The sequence below is a fragment of the Coregonus clupeaformis genome, chromosome 34, assembly GCF_020615455.1.
Source record: "Coregonus clupeaformis isolate EN_2021a chromosome 34, ASM2061545v1, whole genome shotgun sequence".
NCBI classification, from domain to species: domain Eukaryota; kingdom Metazoa; phylum Chordata; class Actinopteri; order Salmoniformes; family Salmonidae; genus Coregonus; species Coregonus clupeaformis.
Genome location: NC_059225.1, coordinates 1,235,689 through 1,257,055, shown reverse-complemented (window position 1 = coordinate 1,257,055; position 21,367 = coordinate 1,235,689). Strand labels below are relative to the sequence as shown.

General features: G+C 42.9%; 1 protein-coding gene across 6 annotated transcripts in view; it reads left to right on the top strand.

The window, feature by feature from the left end:
- The window catches only part of pde1ca (phosphodiesterase 1C, calmodulin-dependent a), a 98,777-nt gene that overhangs the window by 47,517 nt on the left and 29,893 nt on the right, over positions 1–21,367 (top strand). For all 6 annotated transcript variants that reach the window (XM_041861905.2, XM_041861906.2, XM_041861907.2 and 3 more), the window contains exons 3-7: positions 10,183–10,296; positions 12,409–12,591; positions 14,626–14,692; positions 16,302–16,418; positions 16,811–16,951. In XM_041861905.2, the coding sequence (XP_041717839.1) occupies positions 10,183–10,296; positions 12,409–12,591; positions 14,626–14,692; positions 16,302–16,418; positions 16,811–16,951 (622 nt within the window). The remainder of the gene's footprint in view (positions 1–10,182; positions 10,297–12,408; positions 12,592–14,625; positions 14,693–16,301; positions 16,419–16,810; positions 16,952–21,367) is intronic.

The following is a 21,367-nucleotide window of genomic DNA, read 5'->3' as shown; positions in this document are numbered from 1 at the left end:
TCAATTTAATCTTGTCTTTAGGCAACTATTATTATATGTGTGAAATTAGTTTAGATATCGTTTAGGTGTAGGTTCTAGGTTCATCATCAGCTGCGCAGGCTGATTGGTGGTGAATGGGAAAAATAAATGACATGTTGTCTTAAAACTGCTTATAACACAAATGTTGTTTGTGATAGTGAAATTCTAACAACATGCATGTGTTAAATAGACTTATTTAGGAGAAGTCAAGGACGGAAGGCAGCATTACTTTAAAAATGGCAGAGATATTTCAATTTTAAATTCATATGCTGTCAAAATGACTTCCTTGGCGCTTCTAGTGTTAAATGTCAAGCGCATTTTAGCACTGAACTTTGCCAATACGTATTTAACTGAGCCCTTTGTCACACGGGTTGGAGGTTATTTGAAGTATCAATATGAATTTAATGAAACTATTGGAAAACCTTTATTGGATGGAAGAATACGCAGCGTCGTGTTGCCTGTCTCCATGGCTTGCATGTTAATAACTCTTACGAAGGGGGTCGCCTAGTTAAATCTATAAGTAAAAGGTAATCACAGCCTTACTCAGAGACAAGGGGCCTTCAACACAACCAGTCATGTGGCTCTGGTGTGACACTTTACTGCTGGGTACGATCAATACAGAGACAATGTGCATGCTAGGACATATGCGCGCACACGCAAGCACTCACGCGTGCACACACGTACACACAGACACACACACACACACACATACATACACGTACACACAGACAAACAAATGCATACACACAGGCATGCACTCATACTCACACACACACATACACACACACACACATACACACACACACTGCAAATACAATCAGAGACAGACCTCACACACACACACCCAGGGTACTGTGGAGAGATAATATACTGGAGAGAGTTTTTGTTCTCTTATCTGTGGGCATTCTTCTTTCACTCAAAGCACAATGATAGTTTTAATACTCCTTCTTTCCTATGCCTTGAGGTGAGATGACAGTAGGTATATAGATGTCTAATAACCTGTGTGTGTGTGTGTGTGTGTGTGTGTGTGTGTGTGTGTGTGTGTGTGTGTGTGTGTGTGTGTGTGTGTGTGTGTGTGCGTGCGTGCGTGCGTGCGTGCGCGCGTGCGCGCGTGCGCGCGTGTGTGTGTGCTTGCATGTGTTTTGTACATAAAAGAGCAGCCGTAATGAACACAAGTCTTTCAGAGATGTTTTGATTCCCTCAATGTATTTCAAATGTTTGACATATCATTCTAAATGGAATATCAATCTTAAAGGTCCCGAACAGTGAAAATAATAATTTTTCATCAAATTGGTTGATATTTGGATGCAACCAGTTCAAAGTAGGGTACCCAAGTATGAACAATGACTGTAGCTGATACATTGATACAGTTTGATCATAAAGTTACTTGGCCCCTCCCCCTTTGTCAAACACTTGGATTCAGGAGGCAGGCATTATGCAATGTCATATAAAGCCGGAAATGTAATACACCAATGGTAGTGTCTTATCATCTTAATTAATTTAAATATGTACTGCCTTAAAATCATCATCACATGTGCACCTACTTTGTTTACAAAGTAGCTAGCTCAAGCAGAATTTACGACCAAAGATACAGTGGCTTGCGAAAGTATTCACCCCCCTTGGCATTTTTCCTATTTTGTTGCCTTACAACCTGGAATTAAAATGGATTTTTTGGGGGTTTGTATCATTTGATTTACACAACATGCCTACCCATTTGAAGATAGCAAAATTGTTTTTATTGTGAAACAAACAAGAAATAAGACAAACAAACTAAAAACTATTCACTCCCCCAAAGTCAATACTTTGTAGAGCCACCTTTTGCAGCAATTACAGCTGCAAGTCTCTTGGGGTATGTATCTATAAGCTTGGCACATCTAGCCACTGGGGTTTTTGCCCATTCTTCAAGGCAAAACTGCTCCAGCTCCTTCAAGTTGGATGGGTTCCGCTGGTGTACAGCAATCTTTAAGTCATACCACAGATTCTCAATTGGATTGAGGTCTGGGCTTTGATTAGGCCATTCCAAGACATTTAAATGTTTCCCCTTAAATCACTCGAGTGTTGCTTTAGCAGTATGCTCAAGGTCATTGTCCTGCTGGAAGGTAAACCTCCGTCCCAGTCTCAAATCTCTGGAAGACTGAAACAGGTTTCCCTCAAGAATTTCCCAGTATTTAGCGCCATCCATCATTCCGTCAATTCTGACCAGTTTCCCAGTCCATGCCGATGAAAAACATCCCCACAGCATGATGCTGCCACCACCATGCTTCACTGTGGGGATGGTGTTCTTGGGGTGATGAGAGGTGTTGGGTTTGCGCCAGACATAGCGTTTTCCTTGGCCAAAAAGCTAAATTTTAGTCTCATCTTCTGACCAGAGTACCTTCTTCCACAGAGCTAGGCTTAAAGTGGTCCTATGGACAGATACTCCAATCCCCGCTGTGGAGCTTTGCAGCTCCTTCAGGGTTATCTTTGGGTTCTTTGTTGCCTCTCTGATTAATGCCCTCCTTGCCTGGTCCATGAGTTTTGGTGGGCGGCCCTCTCTTGGCAGGTTTGTTGTGGTGCCATATTCTTTCCATTTTTTAATAATGGATTTAATGGTGCTCCGTGGGATGTTCAAAGTTTCAGATATTTTTTTAAAACCCAACCCTGATCTGTACTTCTCCACAACTTTGTCCCTGACATGTTTGGAGAGCTTCATGGTGCCGCTTGCTTGGTGGTGCCCCTTGCTTAGTGGTGTTGCAGACTCTGGGGCCTTTCAGAACAGGTGTATATATACTGAGATCATGTGACTCTTAGATTGCACACAGGTGGACTTTATTTAATTAATTATGTGACTTCTGAAGGTAATTGGTTGCACCAGATCTTATTTAGGGGGTTCGTAGCAAAGGGGGTGAATACATATGCACGCACCACTTTTCTGTAATTTATTTTGTATAATTTTTTGAAACAAGTTATTTTTTTCATTTCACTTCACCAATTTGGACTATTTTGTGTATGTTCATTACATGAAATCTAAATAAAAGTCCATTTAAATTACAGGTTGTAATGCAACAAAATAGGAAAAACGCCAAGGGGGATGAATACTTTTTCAAGGCACTGTACTGGTAACCTTTCATCTGTGGTGTGAATGTTAGATAGCAAGCTACTTACCCGCATGCTGGCAAAAGCACACTGTGTTGTGACTGGATGCCATAGTGTAAAATTAACCTTACCCTATTTTCCGAAGGATGAAGACATCCTGACAGCAGTGGCTGCTTTTCATTTCGGGTGGACAGGCTGCACTGAAAATTACGATCATATCACGCGTTTGCAGTGCACATTTCGAGTGAAGTTGCTTAATCAATTGAGGAGAACATTCGATAGGTCTTGCCAGGAAGCTAACCCTGTACCATCATTGAGATTGGCTCTTACAAGCGATTACCATAATGTCTTAGAACTGCCAACACAAATATTATTATTTCACTTTCCACCTCATTACACCAAGCTATAATTAGAAAATTCAACATCTATTCTGTCTGCACAGCTACCCAGGCAACCACCGCAGCAGGAATGCGGTGATACAAAATCAGCTTTCCCAAGGCAAAGTAAGGGGGATATGCTGTGAAGCCTGTGAAGACAGACCCAACATACTGTAAGTCATTGTTATTCATTGCATCAATTGAGCATTTCAGGCACACAAAATTTCAAAATACAAATATTGAAAGTTTCACAGAAGTGCACAACCAAGTATAGCATATTTCAATCAGAAAACACATTGTAGAATGAGTAGATCACTTCATCATCGAATTGATAGCATCATAACTCAGAACATTAAATGAAAGGAAATTAAATTCACTACCGATTTAATAAATATTTACCTTTTCAAAAACATTACAGGCTACGTAGACAGGCTCCTGGATCTCCTCTTCAACGAGGTCACCCTTGATCCAGCATCGTATGTGGGGAAGCTGTGCGAGCTGTCCTTCCCAGGACCCCTGTCTACCCAGTGTGAGAGCTCTGACAAGGAGGAAGCCATATCTGGATTTGTCTCCTGCTTCAATCTTGGGGGTGACTGAAGCCAAATGGGTGACTGAAGCCTGCTTGATTGAAGCGGGGTACATGGGTCCCCCTCGTCTCCCACTCCCCTCCCCATCAATCTCTGTAGTTGGTTGAATTTCCTAAAGCCTAAGTAATTCACTTTTACATGATATGATATCACATTTTGTTACTTTGTATAGTATTTTCAAGCATTCGGACGTTAGATGAGCTTTACAAATTGTACGAATCAATGGGTCCTGCACACTGTGGTGCCTATATTAGGCTTATTGCTTATGGCTCTAATAATTGTTTTTATGTCAAATTATGTCTCTTATTTCTCACCTTTATTTTTCATGAGTGTTCATGTTGATCAATGCTGGCCTATTGTAAATGCCTGGTCAAATAAATGTCTGATCAATACATACTGTACAATTCTGAACATATTGTCATTTATAATGCTAATGCAGTGGCACCAATAAATTGTCCAGTACACTTATTGTATGCTGTTTTCATGTATATTCCCTTATGTCTAAGCTTCTAAGTGACTCAGGCTTTACTAATTATTGTGAAGAAGTGTATCAGTGAACATAATTCTGTAATTAGTTACAAACAATAGAAATACAATTGTGTATTGCTGCTGTTTGTCTGATATCCAACAGTCCATAATAATATGCCATTTAGCAGACGCTTTTTTTCCAAAGCGACTTACAGTCATGTGTGCATACATTTTTACGTATGGGTGGTCCCGGGGATCGAACCCACTACCCTGGCGTTACAAGCGCCATGCTCTACCAATTGAGCTACAGAAGACCACATGCTCTGTTGACCATGAGATAATTTTGCAGAGAAAATGGGTTGAGGCATACTATTTAGGCTTGGAATGACATGTGGCCCATTGTTTACCTTGTCTAATACCATGGCATTGTTGAATACTCGTATCTGATTGGCTTGAAGGGCATTCTAGAGCGTTATAAAAGGGATAATCAACTCGGGGCTCTGGAAAATGCGTTCTCTGGAAAATAATGCAACTCTGTGGAAGGTCAGTTCCCTTCCGCTAGCGCGTCGTGAAACACACGTTCCACATCGTTCATTATTTTCCATAAAACGCATAGCCCCTAGTTGATTATCCCTTACTTATACCATGGCATTGTTGAATACTCGTTTCTGATTGTCTCGAAGGGCATTCTAGAGCGTGCACTATTTCCATTTAACGCACGGTATATCAGCACAGTAGAATTCAATGGCAATACTTAATTCTTACATGTTCTGTTTGAGCTGCTTTTGGAAGCAAAAGTAGAAATGAAAACATTATTGTCATTGTTAAATTCGATTTTCATTATAGCAAGCTAGGACTGATGGTTCGGTTAGCTAAACTAGCAAGTCTGTTTGTTTGGTTACCACGGCAACTACTATAGTTATTTATAAACTTTCTAGCTACTTCCGTGGATGTTGAACACATTTCTACTGGCAAATGAACACATTTCTAGTGGGAAATGTTTTAAATTATAGCCATGGTATAAAAGGAATAATCAACTCAGGGCCCTATGTGTTCTCTGAAAAATAATGCAACTCCGTGGAAGGTCAGTTCCACTTTGCTAGCGTGTTGTGGAACACACCTTCCACGTCATTCATTATTTTCCATAGAAATCATAGCCCCTCATTGATTATGCCTTACGTCAATGACATGTGGCCCATTGTTTACCTTGTAACCTGGGAATGACCACAAGGGCGTTTCAAAGAGCTGTCAGTCAAGGCGAGCTCATGAGCTCCCACCTACTCAGCCTGTTCTTTCAGGCTTCCTGATAGTTAGAGATGAGAGAAAATGTACAATTTCTTCAATTCTGAGCTGTTTAATAGCGTAACAATATTATGGATGATGTTTTGGTCATTCAAAGGCTATTTTTACTTGGGAAATAGGATCACTGTGCTGGACCTTTAACTATTCCTTTGATTTCTAATGGAACGTGTGTGTGGGGGCGATAAATGTAACATTTTGACAGTTAGGTTTAGGCATTCATTCTGAATGGTTAAGGTAAGGGTTAAGGTTTGGGATAGGGTTAAAACAATCCAAATAAAGACGAGTGCCTAGCACTGGGATTGAACATGTGATCCTTGGAGCCGGAGCTCGCAGCTCACGGAACAAAAATTCAAACAACCCTCTGAGCCATAGCTTGCGGCTTACGCCCATCCGCCATCCCCATCCACAACCCTACTTGATGGTAATAGAGCTCACAGTTGCCCCTAGTGGCCTGTTTTGATTTCATCTCACAATGTCATGGGGACCTGGACGAACGTCGAATATCGCCTTGGATCTCGATTGATCTGGCTGAAAGTAATAGAGTGCCATTTGAGACGCGTCCATAGTACCCAGAACAGGTGTCTATGACTAGTGATGAGGTACAATAATATATTATGAATACATATTCATATGATAACCCTTCTCACTATTGAAAGGTCATGTTATTGTTCACTTGCAGGATCCTCTGTAGTTATTGCCTTTTGCCTTTTCTGTCTAATTTCCCCTCTTATCATTCCCAATCAGAGAGGCTTCTGGTAAGCTGTAATCCTTTAATGGGATGACATTGACGTGACTCATTGATTATGTGTTTGTCTGCTAGAGAGCAGACGGGAATCCTCTGAGAGATAGAGGGAAAGGCAGGTTTTTGACGCTTGGCTGATTTCGATAACATCATTAAAACACCATGCCGTTTTTCCTTTATGTTTCGACCTTGTTCTCCTTTTTAAAACAGAGTGGGGGAATTTTATTAACGGTAAAATTATAAAACCGGTAGACTTTTTCCACCAGGGTAAAGAAGAGTATATTAAGATGATGACTGGTCAAAATAATTTTGTCGGTGTGTGCGCGTGTGCATGTTCCGTGGCCCATCCAGAACAGAGTGGAGTTATTTGATAGACCTCAGACTGTTTCATGTTACTAAGAAAGAACTGGAGAGTCTATGGTGTCATGGTTTCTGTTGCTCTGTTCTCCAATCTCCACCGTGCTCCGGGGGTAAAATGGATTCAAACGTAGACTGTGTCTGGGAGTCAGGTTCTCTAACAGTAGGTCGTTCAGTCAACCTATTATGGACTTGACCCATTACAGCAAATTGAGCTTGAAGTGTTTTTCTACGGAACAGTGAATAGGGCAATTCATGTATTTTCAGCTAGATATATGTGCCTTATTTGCTAAAAGGCTTATCATAACATATTACTGTGACATTATTGATAATTCTGCCACAAGAGCTACCTTATTTAACCCTAGATCAAATATGAGTGTAATGACTAGGAATTATAGGTTAAAATCTCGCTCTTGGTTTCCTCTCCTGTAATGGCAGGAGAAGTGAATAACAACACAGTTAAATCCATGGAGAAGTGCTTTTGTGATTTCACCCATCATCTCTCTCCCCCGTCTGTTTGTACCTTGTGTGGCCCTAGCAGCTGTGGGAAGATTTGGGTCAAACCTGTCCCCATGTGTGACCCACACACTCCCGAACAAACACACACACACACACACACACATATGTTCGCATACACACACACTTAAAACACACATTGTGCTCATGTGCTCACATATTAGTCACGCATTTACACACAGACACTTTTACCCACAATTACACTCTGATGCACTCGCACTGTCACACATTCAAGCCTAAACGTGCACACACACACAAATTCTGCTTTCATCACCAGAGCTGACATATAAACCCTTACACTTGTGACATTGTGTCATACTTATTATGAGTGTGACTACAAATGAGTGACACTGACTATGTCAAAAGACCGGCTGTCAACACAGCACAGATACACACCAACCTGGACTTAGGGGCAGACATAACATCTGGGACACTCAAATTAGTATAATATGTTAGGTTTGCTATGGTATGTATTAATTTTCATCTGATATGTTACAAATTACAAATTACAACTGGTATGATATCTTACGAATTACAGTTCGTATGATATGTTATGAATTACAATTCGTATGATATGTTACGAATTTGGAATAGGTATGATATGTTACGAATTCCAATTTGTTGTGGCCAACGTTAGCTAGGTGGCTAGGTGGCTAAATCTAACGTTAGAGTTAAGGTTAAGGTTAGTGTTAGGAGTTAGGTTAAATGATTAGATAATCTGGTAAGTAGTTGTAAAGTAGCTAAAAAGTAGTAAGTAGTTGCAAAGTTGCTAATTAGCTAAAATGCTAAAGTTGTCTGTGATGAGATTCGGACACTCAACCTTTGGGTTGCTAAACATTCAAGTTATACGTTGACCCATCCACCCCGACCAACCACCCTGCTTTCATTTTTGCCTTAAGTAACCTTTTGTCTTATGTAACCATACTAAACGTAATATTTAATACTAAATGGAGTGTCCCGGATTTACTGGTATTATGTTACGTCTAGTCCATGAGACTAGCCTGTAGACACTCATATACAGTACAAACACACACCTATACACTGCACAGACAGTACAGAATGCATTTAAAAAGTCTCACCCATATTCACAATCACATTTCACATAAAGAAATAGATACACAACATGGTCATGTATTCAGACACACACACACACACACACAGCCAGTGCAATGATCAAGCAGAGGTGTGTAGAGGTGAGAGTTATTAGCAGGAGCTAATCTTTAGTCTAGCTAGGAAGAGTTATTACAGTGTCACATACTGCTGTCCCAGGTGGTACTCCTGTAAATACCAATCAGCTCTCTGCTTTGGACCTGAGCTGCTGTTTATTGGGCTTTGTTTGCAGCACGATTATCACTGTTTGCTCTTTGTAGTTCCAATTTCATTTTTTCTTTATCCAGGCAATTTTTTTCTGTCATGTCAGCTGGTGTGTGTATGTGTGTGTGTGTGTGTGTGTGTGTGTGTCTTCCTAGTGTTTTCCCCTGTCTACGTGCCAGTTCACAAGCCTGTGTAGTCCACGAGTATGAGAAAGACTACAAATCATCTCAGAGGACCTGGGGATTGTAGCGATGACAGTGAAGACCTCTAACGCCATAACAACAATCTGTCAATCATCCTGTGTAATCATATGATAGTTACGATAATGTTTTGATGAGGTGATCAGTGATTGGGAGGGAGTAATGTATCCTCTGACCTCAGTGTCCTTGGCTGGGCATTCTGATTAAAGGGGATTTTGAAATACCCCTGCAGCTCTCTGCTCTATTGTCCGTTAGTTTTCCAATATTATTCACAATTATCTAATTTGACTTGCATATCAAATAGCTTAGAGTTCAGCCACCACAACAGCGTTAGGAGTTGTTGGAAAGAGACCAGGATTCAAACAAATGCAGAAAAAATGACCTTTACACTGCGGTTGATGGTTAACGGTGATTTCAGCTTAAGCCGACATCTGTACAAATGGACTGTGACTTGGGCATTTGTGCCATCTGAAAGCAGCTATGGCAGGTTGTATCAGGGCAGACTGGGCTGGCTCTTTAAGGGGATTGTGATTGCTGGGGTTTAGACTCTGGCAGAGTGGGCTTTGGCTAGCAGTCCTCTATTGGCTGTTAGATCTGTGTGTGTCATACTGCATGTCCAGCCAACAGTGTGGCATGCATGAATACACAGCTGAATAGCTTCCTCTCTCCTTAGTTAACCTCACATCCTTCCTTTTTAATTTGACTTGACCAAATATTCTGTTCATCTACCAGTTACTCGAACCTTCACATCCCTCCTCAATAAGGTGTCAAACACGTTAATTCATTGTTTAATCACGTTTTGTTAATATATTACAAACATAGTTAGCACAGGGCTAGTAGTGAGGATGCTGTCTCTGTGCCATTGGTGGGTGTGATATGGAGGTGTACCAGGTGACTGTCTAAATGTCTAGCTAACTTTAGCATAACCAATAGGATTATCCAATGATCCAATGATATTTTTATTTTTATTCTGCCCTACTTTCAGTACAACAGTTTTTTTTTTATATAGTCATTATGGCCTGAATAGATTGCTATTTTTCAGGGTAGTGTGTGGTTTTACAAGTCCACTTAAATTGTAAAAATAAGCCACGCATAATAACACATGCATAAAAGCACACACATTGCGGCAATTGTTCTGCCAATACGGTGGCACGATCTAACTTTTAATGCCTGCAACTGTAGAAGCATGAGAACTCATGAGATGTGTTTTTGTTCCCTTTCTCCAGGTTGCGATGCTTGGTGAAACAGTTGGAACGAGGAGAGGCGTCCGTCGTCGACCTCAAGAAGAACTTGGAGTATGCAGCCTCAGTCCTGGAGTCTGTGTACATCGAGGAGACACGGTATGGATACCTTATCATGGGCACAACAGTACAGTAGATTGGTCAATTCCACTATACATATTACATACAGTATCTGACATATTCTGTGTGAACTATTATTATTATTATTAGTTATTTCTCAAAATGTTCTGTCCTACAGAATGTTATTCTCTCTCACTCTCTCTCTCTCTCTCTCTCTCTCTCTCTCTCTCTCTGTCTGTCTCTCTCTCTCTCTCTCTCTCTCTCTCTCTCTCTCTGTCTCTCTCTCTCTCTCTCTCTCTCTCTCTCTCTCTCTCTCTCTCTCTCTCTCTGTCTGTCTCTCTCCCCATCTCTCGCTTACTCTCCTGCACTTTCTCTCTCCCTTATGGAAAAACCACATGAATGTGATCTTATGTGAAATGAATGTGATAACATGTGACAACATGTAAAAGCAACATGAAACTACACATGTGAAAACAATGAGCACGTGAAAACATGATCAGAATTTCAACAAGTGATACCATGAAACTACACGTGACAACATTTGAACATTTTTCACATGTAAAACTGCAAATTAGATTTTCACATGTGAATGTTTTTGAATGTGAAAGTGCAAATTCAATTTTCACATGTGAAAGTTGTTCACATGAAAATGCAATTCCACATGTGAGATTTAGGTTTTCACATGTGAAAGTTCTAAAACATGTTATTCTCCTGACATGGGAAAAGGTGGTGTTAACATGTGAACTCTAATTTAATACATGTAATCATATGGTTTCACATGTGAGCAATTGACCTCACATGTCTCTTTTGTTTTCACATGTGAAAGTTTCAGCTCAACATGGGAAAACAACTATTTCACATGTGAAAATGTGATTTCACATGTGAAATGCGATTTTCACACGGGAAACTGTACATTTCACATGTGTTTTTTGGGAAGGGAAGTAATGAAAGGTATGGGTATTTTAAGGTAAGTGGTACGCTGTTAAACTAAAATAGTGTAAACATCTTTAATCAATATGATTACATTTGACATGATGACTTAGAGCTGACTTTCCAATATGACTCCACTTGGGATTTAAACTCACAACCTCTGGATTTGGGGTACGCTGGTCTTTCTAATGCGCCACAAAGTCTGTAGCATTTTCAGAAGTCTCCTACAGATTCAATACCTATAATACATCTCTGCACTTAGCAAAATAGTGCCATCTGCACTGCTATTTTAGTTATCAGATAATATGACTATTCTCTCATCATTGATTTCATTTACTTATTTCAGCAATTTGTAGTTTTGACCAAAGTGTAGGAATACAGGTGAAATCAGTTATTGACACCGACATGGTGACGTAGCAACAAGATTGGAATGCAATGGTTGTGAATTCAAATCCCAAGTGAGGACATGTTGAATAATAATTACAGTATAAATAAACATAAACAATGTAATCATGTGTGTCAAATATGTAAATTGAAAACACTGCGACCGCGTGACATTCCGGGGACATCCTAATGAATGTTAAATTTTTTATCACCTGTGAAATATCATGTGAAAAATATAAATGTGAAATTTCATGTGAAATATCATCACATGTGAAGTGTTCCAAAACCACATGGTTTCACATGATTTGTGAAAGGTTATGTGATCACATGAAAATCCACATGTGAAACTTAATGTGAAATATCATCACATGGTTTTTCAGTAAGGTCTCTTTCTTCTCTCTCTCTCTCTCTCTCTCTCTCTCTCTCTCTCCCGCTCTCTCTCTCTACCTCCCTCTCCCTCTCTCTGTCTATCTCTCCCTCTCCCTCTCTCTGTCTCTCTCTCCCTCTCCCTCTCTCTGTCTCTCTCTCTCGCTCTGTATTCCCCTCTCTCTCTCACTCTCCCTCCTCTGTCTACACATATTTGTTAGAGAGAAAGAGAGCAGAATTGGGTTTTAATGAAAAACCTTATCAAGTGCTCAAAACAAAGTAGTTATTTTAACTTGATTGAAATATTATTGATGAGAAGAGATGGGCCCTGCTCTGTGTGTGTGTGTGTGTGTGTGTGTGTGTGCACGCGTTTGTGCGTGTGTGTACATGCATAAATGCATACTTGTGCATCCATGCATGCACGTATCTGCGCATATATGTGTGTGTGCATGTGTCCGTCCCTCTCTGCAGACGGTTGGTGGACACGGAGGATGAGCTCAGTGACATCCAGTCGGACTCGGTGCCGTCGGAGGTGCGTGATTGGCTTGCCTCCACCTTCACGCGTCAGATGGGTCTGATGCTGCGCCGGACCGAAGAGAAACCGCGCTTCCGCAGCATCGTACACGCAGTGCAGGCTGGGATATTTGTTGAGAGGTTAGTTTGTCCTACAATGTCCTCCGAACATGTAGTATGTTTCTTACTAAACTGGGAGATCAGCACTGACAGTAACACACTGTCAGTGTATTTGTGAAGAGGTTGATTGTCCTACAAATTCACTACACTGCCAAAAGTATGTGGACACCTGCTCGTCGAACATCTCATTGCAAATTCATGGCCAATAATATGGAGTTGGTCCCCCCTCTGATGCTATAACATCCTCCAGTCTTCTGGGAAGGCTTGCCACTAGATGTTGGAACATTGCTGCGGGGTCTTGCTTCCATTCAGCCACAAGAACATTAGTGAGATCGGGCACTGATGTTGGGAAATTAGGCCTGGCTCGCAGTCGGTGTTCCAATTAATCCTAAAGGTGTTCGATGGGTTTGAGGTCAGGGCTCTGTGCAGGCTAGTCAAGTTCTTCCACACCGATCTCGACAAATGATTTCTCTATGGACCTTGCTTTGTGCACGGGGGCAATGTCTTGCTGAAACAGGAAAGGGCCTTCCCGAAACTGTTGCCACAAAGTTGCAAGCACAGAATCGTCTAGAATGTCATTCTTCACTGGAACTAAGGAGCCTGAATAATAAAAAACAGCCTCAGACCATTATTCCTCCTCCACCAAACTTTACAGTTCACACTATGCATTCGGGCAGGTATCGTTCTCCTGGCATCCGCCAAACCCAGATTCATCCATCGGACTGCCAGATGGTGAAGCGTGATTCATCCCTCTAGAGAATGCGTTTCCACTGCTCCAGACACCAATGCCGGCGAGCTTTACACCACTCTAGCCAACTCTTGGCATTGTGCATAGTGATCTTAGGCTTGTGTGCGGCTGCTCGGCAGCTCCCGAAGAACAGTTATTGTGCTGACGTTGCTTCCAGAGGCATTTTGGAATTTGGTAGAGAGTGAATTTTTACGTGCTACGCGCTTCATCACTCGGCGGTCCTGTTCTGTGAGCTTGTGTGGCCTACCACTTCGCGGCTGAGCCGTTGTTGCTCCTAGATGTTTCCACTTCACAATAACAGCACTTACAGTTAACCGGGGCAGCTCTAGCAGGTCAGAAATGTAACAAACTGACTTGTTGGAAAGGTGGCATCCTATGAAGGTGCCACGTTGAAAGTCAATGAGCTCTTCAGTAAGGCCATTTTACTGCCAATGTTTGTCTATGGAGATTGCAATGCTGTGTGCTCGATTTTATACACCTGTCAGAAACGGGTGTGGCTGAAATAGCCAAATCCACTCATTTGAAGGGGTGTCCACATACTATTGGCCATGTAGTGTATATGGTCTGTGTATTTCATACTGAACTAGGATATACCACATTCATCTCCCTGTTAGTCTCTCGCGACAGACTGTTAACAATAACAGCCCACAGCATCAAATCAAGTAGCTTGCATTTAAGATTTGTTTCTGGGTCCCAAGATTATCTCATGCTAGCAGTTACCCATAGACTTCCAGTCATTGCGCTAATGCTAGTTAGCATTGGCTCGCGAAACTACCTCTAACTTCCTTCATACTGGACATAGATACATAAAAATGGTATCCAGTTCATATGCCTCTGGGGAAGTAGATTAAGGGCCTCATTGCCAAAATCCTGAAGTATCCCTTTAATGGACAGGAGTTCCATATTTTTCCCTACTGTCAATGGAGCCATCAAAGTAATTTTGTCCTGTAGAGAATGCCTTATCATAAAGAACCCTACATGAAAGTGTGTGCATCCAGCAATCTCTGGCCAAGCCCTGGGTGGGTTTATTTGATAGCATACGGTATGTATCAGTCTCACAGTAGAAGCGTAAACCCCAGCCTAGATGATAAGCATTGGGAAGGTCACCCATCACATCCCTGTTGTGAGGTATTTCCCCCAGAACCATCCTCCCCTTACCCTTGAAATGGTAATACCACTAGCCATCTCCCCCCGTCCACCTCCACCAATCAGTGGTCCTTGGGTCTCTGGGTGTCCTAACATTGTGTGCATGGGCGTGTGTGTGTGTGTGTGTGTGTGCATGCGTGTGTGTTATCTCTCCCTGACAGGATGTACCGCCGGACGTCCAACATGGTGGGATTAAGCTATCCGCCCAGCGTGATCACGGTGCTCAAGGTATTAAGAATCGCGACCTGGCAAGGACGGCAATAGGCCAACGAGGCAGGGGAAGTCTGAGATGTGCCAATGGGGTGGCGGGGAGGGAGGGCCAGGCCTGCGATATACCAGGCCTGGCCCTCCTTCCCCGCCACCCCAAGCAGGGGCAACCAAGATATAACCATACATCATTCACAACCTCACCCTATTTCCTTCAAATAGGCCCTCACATACACAGTATATGATGGAATATATATGTGTAGAATCACAGTACATACAGGCTGCATGCATTAATTTCAAGCCATTCTCCTCCGATGCCAGAACACACAAGGGTAAAAGCAGCATTTGACAAAAATACAATGTATTTTTACTATTGAATGTCTGTCCTGTAATGAGTAATCATGTGTGTCCTGGTTACTGTCCTGGTTTTGACAGAGTGGGCAGCACGTGCAGTGATGTGGGCTGATGTGGATAAAATGCCAGGGCCTAATTCTTGTCCCAGGCCGCCCCTGGCTGACAACAATCCTTACCGATGCTGTGATATCATCATGCCTCACCTTATGAATCCTGGCTTGACTGCTATTAGATTTCCTCCAGCTATCTCACAAAGCTATTTTCTTCGTATTCTCCTCTAAAACCGCTAAATAACACAGTGTTGAAATGAAAAGCTCTGTGGGCTACTTACCCCCGTTCCTTCTGTAGTCATCCTGCTGTCCTGACCTGTCATTGGTTGATTCACACAGAGACTGGAGAACTTGGCTTAGTCATCTCTGAGCCCGCTCTCTTCCTCTTTCTTTCTCTCTCTCTCCACCTCATCCCTCTTTCTCTCTCCATTTCCATCTCTCTCTTTCAGTATGCCCGCAGGCTGTGTAAGCCAGTGGCGGGAGACAGAGATGGAGAGCAGGCGAAAACTTCCAATTTAAAGATTTAAATCTTTAATGTGTTGTAATTCAAATGGCCCCTGCACCAGACATGTCAGAAGAACTCCACAGAACTTTGTTGGAAAGAGAGAGAGAGGGAGGGAGGGAGGGAGGAAGTTGTATAGAGAATGAGAGAGAGAGAATGAGAGAGAGAGAAGGGGGAGTGAGGGAGAGAGAGAGAATGGGGGAGAGAGGGAGAGAGAGAGAATGGGGGAGAGAGAGGGAGAGAGAGAGAATGGGGAGGTATGGCGAGAGAAGGGGGGAGTAAGGTAGAGAGAGAATAATCATATCAATAACTCACCTCTAGATGTACATGGGGATTCTGTTCTTGTTCATTATTACTGAGGTTCCTATTATGACTCCTAATAGCGCCTGGCTTTAAATTCATGTAACATACTGTATCATCAAACAAACTAGAAATAACGTCTGATGTAAAAACATGCTTACTGCTCTATGGTTTTCAAATGGTCATGCAGGCTTTCAATAAAGTGAATTTATTGATCACCTAAATTCAATGAAATAATACTTGAATATAAGCAATGTATAGCAATATAAAGGAAAATAAAATGTTTGAGACTCAGATGCACACCATTTTCATTTTAGAAGATACCCCTCCCTGCTCCTCCTCAATTATTTGCCTTACAGACACATTCAGATTCAAATGTAGTCTTTCAATACTTGTTCTGACAATGACTCCCTCTCTTTCGCAGCACGTGGACATGTGGTCTTTTGACGTGTTTGCCCTGAATGACGCGAGTGGGGACCACGCGTTGAAATTCATATTCTATGAGCTCCTCACAAGATATGACCTCATCAATCGCTTCAAGGTAAGCTGATCAGAAAAGGACCACATCTCATTCTCTCCCACTCCCTTATCTACCCCCCGTAGGCATCGATGAGTGATGTTCTTTTAAGTCTATTTTAATTCCATTGAATCAGAAGGTCTCAGAGGTTGTACGACTAGGGAATCAATTGCTTAAATACAAATATTCTCTCCTCTTCCCCTTCATCTTCACTGATTGGAAAAGACTTGGTGAAAACAATATGGTGGAAGCTCATCATTAGGCTAGTCAACTATTTCAGATCACTACAATGAAGGACAGGAGGCGATGAGACAAAGGAACTTTTTAGCTGAGAAAAGCCAATCTGTGTAAGAGCCAGAATGAGAGATTTCCCTCAGGTCACTGTCTGAGCTCTGTTGTTTTTGTTTGTTGTTCAGATCCCTATCTCTGCACTGGTGTCCTTTGTGGAAGCCTTGGAGGTGGGCTACAGCAAACATAAGAATCCCTACCATAACCTGATGCACGCTGCAGATGTCACTCAGACAGTACACTATCTATTATTGAAGACAGGCATGGTGGTAAGAGACACTTTATTTTAATGTGTGTGTCTGCTTGCTTTACGTGCGTGTCCATGCATGTGTGTGTGTGTGCGTGTGTGCCTCCTAAGCTGTGTGTGTCAACAGGAGTGTACCTGCAGTATTCTTGTTTGATTAAGTCTGACCCACAAACCCACAATCAGCTGTATTTATGAGGCCATGGAGGCAGTCAGTCAGCAGCCACCATCCTGCCTGCAGGCCATGTCATAGACAGTAGCGGTGCGTGGGTAAAATCACTGGGGAAGCCAAACCAGGGAAAAAAAGCCATATTACAACCTATGTGTTGTGATAATTGCGTTGCAATTCTCTATCTGCTCTATAACCTGTTAGTTCATATGCCTTGCCACCATGAAGTGCACCAGTCCCTCCTGCAACAAAGCACCTCCACAGCATGATGCTGCCACCCCCGTGCGTCACGGTTGGGTCGGTGTTCTTCGGCTTGCAAGTAACCACCTTTTTCCTCCAAACATAATGATGGTCATTATGGCCAAACAGTTCTATTTTTGTTTCATCAGACCAGAGGACATTTCTCAAAAAAGTACGATCTTTGTCCCCATGTGCAGTTGCAAACCGTAGTCTGGCTTTTTTATGGCTGTTTTGGAGCAGTGGCTTCTTCCTTTGCTGAGCGGCCTTTCAGGTTATGTCGATATAGGACTTGTTTTACTGTGGATATAGATACTTTTGTACCTGTTTCCTCCAGCATCTTCACAAGGTCCTTTGCTGTTGTTCTGGGATTGATTTGCACCAAAGTACGTTCATCTCGAGGAGACGGAACGCGTCTCCTTCCTGAGCGGTATGACGGCTGCGTGGTCCCATGGTGTTTATACTTGCGTACTATTGTTTGTACAGATGAACGTGGTACCTTCATCATGTCTGAACCAGGCATGTGGTTGATCGGAGGTCTTGATTTCTTTTGATTTTCCCATGATGTCAAGCAAAGAGGCACCGAGTTTGAAGGTAGGCCTTGAAATACATCCACAGGTACACCTCCAATTGACTCAAATTATGTAAATTAGCCTATCAGAAGCTTCTAAAGCCATGACATCATTTTCTGGAATTTTCCAAGCTGTTTAAAGGCACAGTCAACTTAGTGTATGTAAACTTCTGACCCACTGGAATTGTGATACAGTGAATTGTAAGTGAAATAATCTGTCTGTAAACAATTGTTGGAAAAATTACTTGTGTCATGCACAAAGTAGATGTCCTAACCGACTGGCCAAAACTATAGTTTGTTAACAAAAAATGTGTGGAGTGGTTGAAAAACTAGTTTTAATGACTCCAACCTAAGTGTATGTAAACTTCCGACTTCAACTGTATATGGTTAACCTGGCGGCGACGAAGATGGCGGCCTCGCAACTAGCTCTTAGGAATCTTTGCAGTATTTTGTTTTTTAATGTATTATTTTTACATTATTAGCTCAGTAAGTGTTTTGTATCATTACATACAGCCGGGAAAAATGATTGGATATCAGAGCGGCGGTAACTCACCAGCATTACGACCAGCAATACGACTTTCCCGAAGCAGATCCTTTGTTTGCTCTCCCCAGGGCAACTGAACTGATTCCAGCGGCTGACCCAAAACATCACCGGTGGAGGAGAGGCACTCGGAGCGGCCTGCTGGTTCGACTTAGGAGGCGCGCACACCACCCACCGCTTCCAAGTATACTACTCGCTAATGTTCAGTCTTTGGTTAACAGGATCGACGAACTCCAGGCAAGGATTTCTTTCCAGAGAGATATCAAGGCCTGTAACTAACTTTGTTTCACGGAAACATGGCTCTCTTGGGATATTCTGTCAAAATCGGTCCAGCCAGAGGTGTTCTCAGTTCATCGCGCAGACAGGAATACATATCTCTCTGGAAGCAGAAGGTCGGAGGTTTGTGTTTCATGATTAACGACTCATGTTGTAATTGTAGTAACATACAGGAACTCAAGTCCTTTTGTTCACCCGACCTAGAATATCTCACAATCAAATGCTGACCGTATTATCTCCCAATATAATTTTCTTCGGTTATAGTCACGGCCGTGTATATCCCCCGTCAAGCCGATACCACGACGGCCCTCAAAGAACTTCACTGGACTTTATGCAAACTGGAAACCACATATCCTGAGACTGCATTTATTGTAGCCGGGGATTTTAACAAAGCAAATTTGAGGACTAGGCTGCCGAAGTTCTATCAACATATCGACTGTTGTACTCATGCTGCCAAAATCCTCGGCCATTGCTATTCGAACTTCCGGCAAATCTGACCACGACTCCATTTTGCTCCTCCCTTCCAATAGGCAGAAACTCAAACAGGAAATACCCGTGCTAAGGACTATGCAACACTTGTCTGAACAATCGGAATCCACGCTTCAGGATTGTTTTGATCATGCGGACTGGGATATGTTCCGGGTAGCTTCCAAAAATAATTTAGACGAATACACTGAAACGGTGACTGAGTTTATCAGGAAGTGTATAGGTGATGTTGTGCCCACTGTGAATATTAAAACCTACTCTAACCAGAAACCGTGGCTAGATGGCAGCATTCACGCCAATATGAAAGCACGAACCACCGCATTCAACCATGGCAAGGTGACTGGGAATATGGCAGAATACAAACAGTGTAGCTACTCACTCCGCAAGGCAATTAAACTGGCAAAACATCAGTATAGAGACAAAGTGGAGTCGCAATTCAACAGCTCAGACATGAGACGTATGTGGCAAGGTCTACAGAAAATCACGGACTACAAAAGGAAAACCAGCCATATCTCCAACACCGACGTCTCTCTTACAGACAAGCTAAACACCTTCTCACCCGCTTTGAGGATAACACAGTGCCACTGACGAGGCCTACTACCAAGGACTGTGGCCTCTCCTTCTCCGTGGCCGACGTGATTAAGACATTTAAGCATGTTAACCCCCGCAAGGCTGCCGGCCCAGACGGCATCCCTAGCCGCGTCCTCAGAGCATGCGCAGACCAGCTGGCTGGTGTGTTTATGGACATATTCAATCTCTACCTTTCCTAGTCTGCTGTTCCCACATGCTTCAAGATGGCCACCATTGTTCCTGTACCCAAGAAAGCAAAGGTAACTGAACTAAATGACTATCGCCCTGTAGCACTCACCTCTGTCATCATGAAGTGCTTTGAGAGACTAGTCAAGGATCATATCACCTCTACCTTACCTGTCACCCTAGACCCACTTCAATTTGCTTACCGCCCCAATAGATCCACAGACGATGCAATCGCCATCACACTGCACACTGCCCTATCCCATCTGGACAAGAGGAATACCTATGTAAGAATGCTGTTCATTGACTATAGCTCAGCATTCAACACCATTGTACCCTCCAAGCTCATCATCAAGCTCGAGGCCCTGGGTCTGAACCCCGCCCTGTGCAACTGGGTCCTGGACTTCCTGACGGGCCGCCCCCAGGAGGGGAAGGTTGGAAACAACATCTCCACTTCACTGATCCTCAACACTGGGGCCCCACAAGGGTGCATGCTCAGCCCCCTCCTTTACTCAATGTTGACCCATGATTGCGTGGCCAAGCACGCCTCCGACTCATTCATCAAGTTTGCAGACGACACAACAGTAGTGTGCTTGATTACCAACAATGATGAGACCGCCTACAGGGAGGAGGTGAGGGCTCTGGGAGTGTGGTGCCAGGAAAATAACCTCTCACTCAACATCAACAAAACAAAGGAGATGATCGTGGACTTCAGGAAACAGCAGAGGGTGCACCGCCCTATCCACACCGACGGGACCGCAGTGGAGAAGGTGGAAAGCTTCCTTGGCGTACACAAACTGAAATGGTCCACCCACGCAGACAGTGTGGTGAAGAAGGCGCAACAGAGCCTCTTCAACCTCAGGAGGCTGAAGAAATTTGGCTTGGCACCTAAAACCCTCACAAACTTTTACAGATGCACAATTGAGAGCATCCTGTCGGGCTCTATCACCACCTGGTACGGCAACTGCACCGCCCGCAACCGCATGGCTCTCCAGAGGGTGGTGCGGTCTGCCGAACGCATTATCGGGGGCAAACTACCCGCCCTCCAAGACACATACAGCACCCGATGTCACAGCATGGCCAAAAAGATAATCAAGGACATCAACCACCCAAGCCACTGCCTGTTCACCCCGCTATCATCCAGAAGGCGAGGTCAGTACAGGTGCATCAAAGCTGGGACCGAGAGAATGAAAAACAGCTTCTATCTCAAGGCCATCAGACTGTTAAATAGCCATCACTAGCACATTAGAGGCTGCTGCTGCCTGTTGAAATCACTGGCCACTTTAAGAAATGGAACACTAGTCACTTTAATAATGTTTACATATCTTGCACTACTCATCTCATATGTATATACTGCATTCTATTCTATAATATTCTACTGTATCTTAGTCCAATGCCGCTCTTTCAT